Source organism: Danio rerio, chromosome 17 (assembly GCF_052040795.2).
Source record: "Danio rerio strain M-AB ecotype USA chromosome 17, GRCz13ab, whole genome shotgun sequence".
In the NCBI taxonomy this organism is placed as follows: Eukaryota; Metazoa; Chordata; class Actinopteri; order Cypriniformes; family Danionidae; genus Danio; species Danio rerio.
In genome coordinates, this window is record NC_141037.1 from 26,161,004 (window position 1) to 26,172,312 (window position 11,309).

Sequence of the window (11,309 nt, forward strand, 5' to 3'; positions counted from 1 at the left end):
TATTTGGATTTATTTTGATCTACTGTCTGTTTAACAGGCTGATATATTGCAAGTGGTTTGAACTTTATATTTGTGTATAATACATGTGAATTCATTCATTTTTAAATCAATGGCTTTTAAATAATGAAAAAATAAAATGCAAAGCTCATTTCATAATTTGTCAAACCTATCATCATAAATAAAATGTTATTGAGATTATTATTTTATGCAAGCTGATGGAACCTTTTAAAGCAAGTTGAAATTGTTTCTGACCCACAAAAATCTGACTTTCCTTAATGCTCAAATAACTGATTAATACACAAAAAAGCATTAATAAAAGAATAACACAGAGAATAGTTTTAAAGTATGACAACATTTATTGACACAAAAAAACAAGAATAATCCTAAAAATAGGTTGCAGAGTGTAATCTTGAAAGCAGAGGAGGGCTTCTTTTTACTGAGCGAGCCCTCTTCATCTTGACATCCTCATCATCAAATGGAAAAAACATGAAGTTTGAAGGAAGAGCAGGTCGCACTGGAACATGAGCTGCTTTCAGAGCAGCCAATTTTGTAAACACAGGAACATGCAGAGGCACATGTTTGTCCATCTTCTCTCCACTTGTAAGACATGGCAGGCTGGGTAAGGAAAGGTGAGACTTAACTTTCCAATCAGACCCACATGAAGGGTCAGTGCCGTTCCTCTCTGCCTTATTCACTAAAGGAGGAAACCTGGACACTTGACGTTCTGGAGCTTCGTCAATGAACTTCTGTCCAGCCAAAAGCTTGACAGGAGCACAGCGTGGCCTCGAAACAGGCAAGTGTGTGGAAACAGCAGCTGGATGCTGGGATTTGCCTACTCTCACATCCAGAAGAGATGAGGAACACTCAACACTGACATTCAGGTCAGACTCACATGGAGGATCTGTCAGTGAAACTTTCACCTGATGCTCACAAGACTCCACGCCCAGCCATTCTGAGGGTTCATCTGTGAAGCACTGCTGGTTGACAGGCTTCCCAGGAACATGGTTTGGCTTCAGAATGGCCAATTTTGAGTGTGGAGCATCAGGATGCTGCTGGAAAAGCCTATGTTTATCCGTCCTCACTGGTCTGCCCTCAGAATAAGACAGAGGAGATGAGGAACGGTCAACGCTGCCATTCAGATCAGACTCACATGGAGGATGGCTGAAGTCATTCAGTGAAACTTTCATCTTGTTCTCTGGAGGTCCATCAGTGAATTTCTGTCCACTGACAGGTTTTACAGGAACACACCTTGACTTCAGAACAGGCAGTTTTGAGCGTCCAGCAACAGAACGATTGCGGAGAGGTGTACGCTCGTCCATCCACACTGGTTGGCTCCCTGAAAGGGCAACAAAAATGAGCAAGGGGCAACACTGAGGTCAGACTCACATGAAGGGTTGATGGTTTTCACTGTACCTTTCCTCATATGATTCGACCCCACACCCAGCCATTCTGAGGGTTCATCTGTGAAACTCTGCTGGTTGACAGGCTTCACAGGAACACGCTTTGGCTTCAGAATGGGCAGTTTTGAGCGTGGAGCATCAGGATGATGTCGGAGAGGCGTATGTTTATCCATTCTCACTGATTGGCTCCCTGAAAGAGGCACAAAAAATGAGCAAGGGGCAACACTGACAGTAAAGTCAGACTCACATGAAGGGTTGATGTTTTTTAACTGTACCTTTCCTCATATGATTTGACCACACGCCCAGCCATTTTGAGGGTTCATTTGTGAAACTCTGCTGGTTGACAGGCTTCACAGGAACACACCTTGACTTCAGAACAGGCAGTTTTGAGCGTGGAGCATCAGGATGATGACAGAGAGGTGTAGGTTTATCCATTCTCACTTCTCGACTCTCAGAATGGGGCAGAGGAGATGAGGAATGGTCAATGCTGGCATTCAGGTCAGGCTCACATGAAAGATAGCTGATGTCTTCCAGTGAAACCTCCATCATATGCTTAAGAGACCTCACTCCTCGACGTTTTGGATGCCCATGACCATCAGTGAACTTCTGCTTCTCAGCAGGTTTCACGGGAACATGGCGCAGCTTAACAGTCATGTTTGAGCATACAACCTCAGGATGCTGAGGGAGAGGCGCACTTGTGTCCATCCTCACTGCACTGCTCCAGGAATAGGGCAGATCAGACAAGGGACACTCAGCATTGGCGTGCAGATCAGAAACAGGTAAAAAGTAGCTGACACTTTTCACTGAAACTTTCATCTGACGCTTAGGAGAGCTCACGTCTCGATGTTCTGGAGATCGTGGCACGGATTGACTGTTAGACCACATGTTGAAAAAGTGGAGTGAAGATTATATCACAACAACAACGACAAACAGGATTCAACAAGCGATATAGCGACTGTCAAATGCTATGTAACTCTGTTCACCGTGGAATGGCCGCTATGATGTCAACATTCTTTTAGATTTAGAACGTTCGCGTGCCTTCAAACCTGTGACGTTTTATTAGGCATCATTTAAATCTCGTGGAATAGCCCATATTCACTTATACAGGCCTTTTATTAACATAATATATTTGTTTATTTTATTTTTTAATTCATCAAATCGGTTCTCAATCTACTCTGAGCGCATTTTTAAACGATGGATTTTAACGCAAAGATTTGGTAGATTCTAATATAGAAATCTATATAAAATCTTTGGTAGATTTTAATATAGCAGGTCCACAGCATAAATGAAAGTGTGGCTCCCTCTAGAGGTGAAAATCTTATATTAGGCCAATATTGAATAAATATCAGTTATTCCTCTCCCTTCACTCACACTCACACACACACACACACACACACACACACACACACACACACACACACACACACACACACACACACACACACACACACACACACACACACACACACACACACACACACACACACACACACACACACACACACACACACACACACACACACACACACACACACACACACACACACACACACACACACACACACACACACACACACACACACACACACACACACACACACACACACACACTTCTGTGATTAATCATATGTCTAGATCACACATATTTGAATATTGTTGAATGTGTTAATTATATTAAATCTTAAACTTGCTGTTGCTATTTGCCAATGCACCTTTTACATTATGTGGAAAAAAAGTAATTACATAAAGATTTTTTTAAACATTGAAAAGGTTTTAAACACCTTTTTGTTACAATTTTCAGTTTTAAACTAAATGAAATAATGTTATTTCTTTAATAGTTAGAAAGTAAAAGTCATATCTCAACCGTTTACGATTTTTCATTTATAAGATTAAATGAACTGGCCCTGTTTTTCTGGGATTTACTTGCTCGCCCATATCGGCCTGCTGTATTGAGGAACAGGTGATAATGTTCAGGAATGTTTGGCCATTAGTCCTATTGGCATATAAATAGAGAACACTAAATAGTCACACAACATTGTGTGTATTGTAAAAAAAAATGGTAAAATCTTTAAAACAAGTATTTTTGGGATTCATTTTCTTTGAGATTATTTAACATGAAAATCAATCAGTGTTTTTTCCCATTTAAAATGCCTCTGACCACACACATTGTGGAGTATTAAAACTGAACATGACTACAAGGATAAACATTTATTTAATTACATTTTGTAAATTCAGTATGAACATTTTACATGTGAAGATGCAAAAACCTTTACAGCCAACTGAAATTTTATTCTAAAAAGCATTTTTCTAAGCCGCCTGTGTTTGTTCAGTTATTTCAATGAAAATAAAAGTGAAATTGCTGAATAGGAAAAAAGAAAAATGCTGATTTTAGAGGAAAATTTCAGATGGCACATAGAGGTTTCCATTACACTGCTTTTTCATAAAAATAAGACTACGATTATCATTATTGTGTGATGGTTTGTGTGTAGATACACATAGAATACTGTAAAATTTACAGTAACTTATGGCTATTTTGGTTGCAAGACTAAAATTACAAGCACACTAAATTAATACTTGTAAAAACAGTGCAACTGTAATTATTTATTTACAGTGTGCTTGTAAATTTACAGTCAATCAAACTGGCCAATAATTGTATTTTGCACAATGTTTACAGTGTTATGGGCCTACATAAGCAGTACCACATGTAAAGAACCCTTAGATGTTGTTTACCTGTGTTCAGACAGTGAGTAGAATCGCTGTATTTCTGCTAACCCAAAGGCTCAACGTTGCTTTATGGTCCGACATTTCTCTAAAAATGTCTAAAATGCTTGAGGATGATTTTTTTCTTCTTAAGTTGAGTCTTTCGGGGTTAAAATGTAGCCTAGATTAATTTTAAGCATTCTTCCTGACATTTTGTGTGGTTTCCAAGTTATGATTCAAGAAATCAAAATTTGTTTATTTGTTATGCTAATAATGTTAAAATCTCATGTAATGAGACGTAACTTCATCATTAAATCATGGACATTCCAGAACAAAAGTAGTGATTAACCGTTTTTTTAGCATATTACTCCGCGCCGCTGTTGCTCTTTGTCTGCTTTCCTCTAGGTGTCCTCAGCGCGTCGCTCATGTGTTTCTCCAGCAGGTGGCGTGTTGTGAGACTGTGTATGTGTGAGTGTATTTCATCACACGTGTGCAGTGTTTAACGGCCGACACTCGCCAAACTCCTGCACAACACAATCACTGCGCTCCGACTCACTGTTCACCACTGTCACCGCTCAGACTGTAAGTACACACTTAACAGCCTCCTGCTTTTGTTTTATTAATAGCTGTGGTTTTGCACACATATTTGTTTTAAATGAACATTTCGTAAGGTTTTTAAAGAGTAAATGTGTTTATAGATGAGTTTGTGAATTGAATACACGTTTGAAAACGACCGTATCGTCAACGTTACACGAGTTTGTACACAAGACACATCACTAACGTTATAATAATGTAACGTATATCTGTACACGTTATTCCGTTTGACCTCATTGCTAAAAAAAAGTGGATATTGATAACAAAACGGTTTCATTTGTCAACATAAGTTAACTGTTAATTAACGTTTACTAACAATAAATATAAACTGTTTTCACTACAAATACAATTAAAACGATTCAAACCGTCGAGTTTTAACAATGTAAACATATACATATTAAAATGTTTTGGTGTTTCTTGGGACATTCTGTTAGGATTTCAGGTCACACGTAGTAGTAGGTTTCATTAGATAATGCTATGTATTTACTAACACGAAATAAGAATGAGCAATACGTGTAAGAATAAGAATGAGCAATACGTACATTTACTACTACTAATAGCTTAACATTTACTAATGCTTTTTTAAAATCCAAATCCATGCTTGTTAACAATTACTATAATTATAGTAATGATTGCGCTAAGAGTTAAAATACTAACAAACAACTAAGTTTTTCATTTTTCATGAACTAACTTTAACAAATAAATTTTATAATAAATGTTTAGGTCATTGTTTGTTTATGTTAGTAAAATGAAAACTTATTGTAAAGTGTTACAGAACCCACAGTTAAGCATGGTACGATGACCGGTCTCAAGGTTTACAGTGGTTTGAAAAAGTCATGGTTTAATACAGCTAAAATGTTCTGTTATACCGTTTCCAAGACATATGTAAGGTTTTTAATGTTATTTTTATGTGTTGTAAAGAAATCTGTGTTTTTGAAACTAATAAAAACAGCAAAAGTCAATAATTTAGTTAAACTATTAAGCCTGACATGTTTGCTATTACTTAAAGTAAAATAAATTGTGTTCAATTGGGAAAAAAAGTAACTGACTAGGCATGGGCCGGTATAAGGTTCTGACGGTATGATAACCTTAGCAGTACGAATACTGCTCTAAAATATATTCTTTTAAAATATATTCACAATTTAAAACGTCATATTTGGAGATATTGTCTGCTGGAGATACTGTTGTCATAAAAAAATGTAAATGAAAACTCTTACATATATACCCTAGGAGCAGTATAGCAGAACATTTTGGCTGTTTTAAAACCTTGACTTTTCCAAACCGCAATATACCTTAAAAACGGTTATCGTCCTATGCCTACTTATGACTATTTCAACAGTGCTAAATGTAAATAAGTGTATTAACATAGGCTCTACAAGTCTCTATAATAACCCTGGCTTCAATAGCAGCAACACTTTTATATATGTGACTGTAACAAGGGTCTTTTCTCCAGATTTCTAAAAAGTTAGGAACCTCCTGCCTAACTAAATCTTTGAATGACAATGTGTACTTTAACTTTATAAACTTTACATCTGAATATTTTATATGTGCTATGACATGTTTCTTTGTGCTCTTTTGTCTCACTCTCTTTCTCTGCACTCCTCCCTTTCAGGTGAGAGGAATTCAGGTGAGAAAACCTGAGCGCTCGCAGGTGCCATGAATTGGGCTTTTCTTCAGGGTCTCCTGAGCGGGGTCAACAAGTACTCCACAGCGTTCGGCCGTGTCTGGCTCTCGATAGTCTTCCTTTTCAGAGTCATGGTTTTTGTAGTCGCGGCTGAAAAAGTGTGGGGCGACGAGCAGAAAGACTTTGCGTGTAACACCGCCCAGCCGGGATGCCATAATGTATGCTATGACCACTTCTTCCCCGTGTCCCACATCCGCCTCTGGGCTCTGCAACTCATCTTCGTCACTTGTCCGTCATTCATGGTGGTTTTACATGTGGCATATCGTGATGAACGTGAGCGGAAAAACCGTCTCAAATATGGTGAAGGATGTAAACGTTTGTACGACAACACCGGAAAGAAACGTGGTGGTCTTTGGTGGACGTACGTGCTCTCGCTGGTTTTTAAAATGGGAGTGGATGCGACTTTTGTGTATCTGCTGTACCACATCTACGAGGGCTACGATTTTCCAGTTCTGGTGAAATGTTCTGAAGCTCCATGCCCAAACATTGTGGACTGCTTCATCTCGCGGCCCACAGAGAAGCGAATCTTCACCATCTTTATGGTGGTGACCAGTCTGGTGTGCATCCTGCTGTCTCTCTTCGAGATCCTCTATCTGGTGGGCAAACGCTGCTTTGAATGCATCAATAGGGTGCAGAGCTCACGACATGTGAACAGAGAGAGATCCATGGCTAATATGACAAACTTGAATGCTCATTTAGAGTCAAACAACAAAAAACTGGCAAGCGAAGACCAGCCGGCACCAGCATACAGTGTGGTCATGTCAGCCAAAAAGAAAACCAGCTTGGAAAATACTTTCAATCCGAGTTGGACCTTGAGAGATGACAAATGTTCAACTTCACATTCACTTGGAGGTGAATGCGAACGTGACTGACTCAGTAGAGGAAACTGATGTGTGCCTACACTGTATCCACTGGATCTTTCAGCTGGAAATTGTGGCCCAGAATTGTATATTTGAGAAGCTTGATGGGTCAAAAGATCAACATTCAGAGTGACGCTGTCTTTAGTTGGACTAAAGCGAGTCAGGTCAGGGTTTTGGGTGTGGTGTGTGTGGCTTCAAGCTTTAGAACACCAAAACACCAACTGACACTTTGAACAAACAGCCAATACAGAATAAACAAAAGATGTTATAAGCTCTGATAATTACAATAATTGCTGTTGATTAAAAAGTACATAAAGCAAAACATGGCTGAAGAGGATGCTAAAGCACACAATTGTTCATATATTTTAATAATTGTTCAGTTGCACCAAAAGTAGAAATCAAAACGTATCAATTAATGAACAAAGCAATTATCTTCTAAAACCTGTTTCCAACTCAGAGGAAAAATGCTGAGTAATTGTGAGTTTAAATCCAGCAATGTGTAAAATGTAAAAGTCATTGTTTACTCATCTGCGTGACTTTTTCTGCAGAACTCTTTTATTTTTATCCATAAAATAGAGGTCAGTGTGATCTAAAACCCAGCGATTTCTTCAGAATATAATTATGGAAAATGGATGTGACATTTCTGTAAAAATTCAAAACATGTTAACATTATATTGAAACATCTGTTTATATTTTCCAAAACTACTAACCACAGTTTTATGGGATCAGAAAAATATCAATCCGTGCCATTTTTAAATTTTAAATAAGGGAAAAGGTACGGTATGCCAATTTACAGTATGCAACATACTTTGTAGAAATTCTGTGAATTTAACTGCACAACCCAATAGAAATACTGCTAATCAAAAAGCATAAGTTGACTCTCTATAGGACTAAAATTATTGATTTTATTTTAGTTGACATTTTTGCATTTATGAGGAAAAAAGCTTTGTTTTGGATGTGCTGTCTTTTCGTTATGGATGTAACAGATGTGAAATTGGCACTTGTGTGTCTTTGGTGAATCAAACATAATTGTTTGTAAACATTGACAGACATTTTTAGTATTTTTAAAATACTGTAAAATGCCAGCTCACACAAAAAAACAAAAACGGTTTCGCTATTTTGGTGAAAATTTATTTTTTTCATGGCAAGGTTGACATTTGCATGGAATTGCACTATTTTTTTTCATTCAACAGAACAAACAAAGTCATGCTGGTTAATGAGTTAATCCTCATTTGCACTACGAGCAACTCGCAGTGGCAAGCAACAAACGACCGTTCATTTCAACAGATCATCGATTGCTGACGACCAAGTGGGCGCGTTGATTTCTAAACGTCCAAATCAAACAAAATCTGCAGAAACTTAGTCCTGAGTATCGTCAGTCTATTGCGATTGATCATTGGCTCTTGTATTAGAAGGCGGGCCTTATTCACAAAATAGTGATCGATAATTTGGATAATTACTAGTAGGTGGGGCTTTATTCACCATATTGACCCTTACACTTTTCCCTATTCAAAAAGATACGAGTGACATGTCTTGTATTCTAGAGTTTTGGGTTGTATTCGAGCTGTATTGACCTTATTCTAAAATGTGGAAGTGCGCCTGTTTTCGCGATTGTTTCAGAACTTCCATTTCAGTCACCTATGGTAGAAATGGCTAGGAATAATAAACGGCAGAAAACAGTCAAACTACTTGCTCTACAAACAAATGTTTGCATGACTATACAGACCAAGTAGAATAATATAATAAGAAAATATCAGTTTGCAACATCAAGCAGCGTAACAAGCTTTTTTAACGTCTAAAAATGAATGGAAGTGAATGAGACCGGATGTCTCGAGCCAAAAAGATTCAAATGGCTGCGCCCGCTCGTCTGCAAAGAATAAGGTGTATAGACTTACACGAACCTACATGAGCAGGCCACCATCCAGAGCAACAGGAAGCTTCAAAGTCGCAGCTAGTGTGAATGAGGCATTAATAATGACAATTGATCAAACTTATTAAATCTAGTGTTAAAGTCACAATGTCTTTTAAATGCCTTTCATAAATACTTTTTTTTTAAAGGTGGAAACAGGCTTTGGTAATTGCCTTCGTTTGGCTTTAAGATTTTCATGCTGCTTTCCTGTTGGGTGTAAGAACCATGTGCAGAGAAGTCTGCATCTCTTCTTTATCTGTTTTTACAAATGGAGACATCGTTTTGAACACTAATTTATACCTAAAATTTAAATGTACATTTAAATTTGTTTACAAATTTGTACAAACTGTTTGTCTTGTATTTTTGTATTATTACTATTTGATGTTTTGTGATGATTGTTTTTGTATTTTAGCTGGTCTGTATGTTTATGCTAATGTGAGCTTAAGCTGCAGTGCTGCAAGTCTTCCAAGAATTTTCAGTATTTAAAGTTTCAAGAATTTATTGAAAGAACTATTACTGCCAGAACAACCGATTCAAAACAATCTGTTATGGGTTACGTGTGTATATGTGTGTATGAGAGCGTTTTCATTCACTGATAAACATGTATCCATAAAAGTAAACATTCTCTGAGGTTAGAAATGCTCTGTTTGTATGCTGACCTACTAGAGTTCTTTCCATATTACTGCCTGTTTAAATTGTTTACATTTTGAATTGCATTAAAATCTGCTTTTTTATTTTCTTACACTCTGTCCCTTGTTTAAATAAGTGATTTCTGGCTTTAGGAGAAGAAGACGAGAGCTGTGACTTCACAGATTTGATTACACTCTTAAATCAGTTGTTCTGCATGTTAACTTTCTGCAGGGCATGAATGAAAACATGCAGTGATAAACAGCAGTGTGATATTTCGACATGAAGCTTTCACCATTTTGAGGAGGAGAAATCTTTATTTTACACCTCATACTAGTAGCTTCTCTAAGTGTTTGGACAATTTCATGAAGCATTTTATTTTCTGTACCAGTTCTGCCTGGAGATTTGTTGATGCTTGTTGCACAGCTGTAATCTGGTTGCACCATTCAGTCTTTGACTTCTTTCATTAGACTATATAAAAGCACATCAAGATAACAAAACAAAAAAAAGGCTCCCTCCCTGTTTCATGAGTTGGCCTGTCTGTGTTCTTGCTATCTTCATAACCCCTGTACAGTGAATGGGTAGGGTAGATGTAGTTATATCATGTTGAAACAGGTTTGTGAGTCACATTCACATTCTTAAGGGTGAAACCCAACAGACAAGTCTTTTCCCTTTTTCATGTCACAAAACCGACATTCCACTCCCTGTTCATTGTGCTCTCACTTTACTTCCTCTCCATCTCTTTTGATCATTGTTATCTGGCCAATCTGTAAGCACCAACATTCACAAACCATACCTACTGTTTATGAACAAGCATGATGTTTTAAAGTTCAGATTCTCTATGTGCATGCAAGAGGGCTTAATAATTCCCTCACATAAACAAATGTAAACCAGTTTTAAAAACAGACCTGCTCGATCTGGTTCAGAGCTTTTTCTACATTGTTTCATAATGTTTCCTCTTGCTGAACAAACACATTCAGACAGAACACATGCCTGAATAACTCAAAGCAGGCATGAGCTGCTGAAAGGCTCTAAAACACACACTGAAGAAGACTGGCAAGACAAAATGACAGAGGGCAGCTTTTAAAGCTATAGCTCTTTTTTTATGCCAGGATCGGAGAATGAATCATCAAGAGGTTTGAGCAGTGAGTCAGAGAGCTTCATGCGTGTGACTGAACAGAATCCCTCCTAAAGACTGTTCCTGTGGAAAACTCCATTTCTGGGTGACTTGGGACCAAACCGGCAGTGTTTTTTTTTCATAACCAGAACAAATCCTTAACCATTAGGTTCCCACAATTGCTTGCATTCATGTTATAAGAAGAATCAAGCTGAGACAAATTCATGTCCACATCAAAGAACTTTAAGAAAAAAGTTTTCTCTATCCCAAACCAAATTCAAGAGTTACTTTGAACACATAAACACTAATTAACCAAGGTAATTAGAACTGGATTCTCAGAGTAAAACCGCCTGACAAAATATTTCAAGTATGCCCCAGAGACCCACTACACTGTGACGAGCATCTAAGCAACAAAAAC

The 11,309-nt window shown here is 37.7% G+C and overlaps 2 protein-coding genes across 6 annotated transcripts; one reads left to right on the forward strand and one right to left on the reverse strand.

The window, feature by feature from the left end:
• Positions 1–333: 333 nt before the first annotated feature.
• On the reverse strand, positions 334–4,537 carry LOC137488100 (uncharacterized). Of its 4 annotated transcripts, none has more exons than XM_087290576.1 (4): positions 4,131–4,537; positions 1,676–2,271; positions 1,414–1,590; positions 334–1,336 (listed from the first exon to the last, which is right to left on the reverse strand). In XM_087290576.1, the coding sequence occupies exons 2-4, from the start codon at positions 2,214–2,216 to the stop codon at positions 384–386; spliced, it is 1,671 nt and encodes a 556-aa protein (XP_087146702.1). In that variant the 5' UTR covers positions 2,217–2,271; positions 4,131–4,537; the 3' UTR covers positions 334–383. The 4 variants fall into 4 exon arrangements, with proteins under 4 accessions (XP_087146702.1, XP_087146703.1, XP_087146701.1 ...); XM_087290577.1 differs by having other exon boundaries at positions 1,676–2,115; positions 4,131–4,529; XM_087290575.1 differs by having other exon boundaries at positions 1,676–2,772; positions 2,890–4,430.
• A 91-nt stretch (positions 4,538–4,628) lies between these two features.
• On the forward strand, positions 4,629–9,889 carry gjb10 (gap junction protein beta 10). Of its 2 annotated transcripts, XM_087288826.1 has the most exons (2): positions 4,629–4,682; positions 6,307–9,889. In XM_087288826.1, exon 2 carries the CDS (start codon positions 6,351–6,353, stop codon positions 7,248–7,250), a length of 900 nt encoding a protein of 299 aa, XP_087144952.1. In that variant the 5' UTR covers positions 4,629–4,682; positions 6,307–6,350; the 3' UTR covers positions 7,251–9,889. The 2 variants fall into 2 exon arrangements, with proteins under 2 accessions (XP_087144952.1, NP_001124108.1); NM_001130636.1 differs by lacking the exon at positions 4,629–4,682 and having other exon boundaries at positions 6,287–7,322.
• The last annotated feature ends 1,420 nt before the right edge of the window (positions 9,890–11,309 follow it).

Coding starts and splice junctions, on each gene's coding strand:
- LOC137488100 (XM_087290575.1), bottom strand. CDS start 2,285: ATGTGGTCTAACAGTCAATCCGTGCCACGATCTCCAGAACATCGAGAC. Junction 1,591..1,675: donor GTCAAATCATATGAGGAAAG/GTACAGTTAAAA, acceptor TGCCTCTTTCAG/GGAGCCAATCAGTGAGAATG. Junction 1,337..1,413: donor GTCGAATCATATGAGGAAAG/GTACAGTGAAAA, acceptor TTGCCCTTTCAG/GGAGCCAACCAGTGTGGATG.
- gjb10 (XM_087288826.1), top strand. CDS start 6,351: ATGAATTGGGCTTTTCTTCAGGGTCTCCTGAGCGGGGTCAACAAGTAC.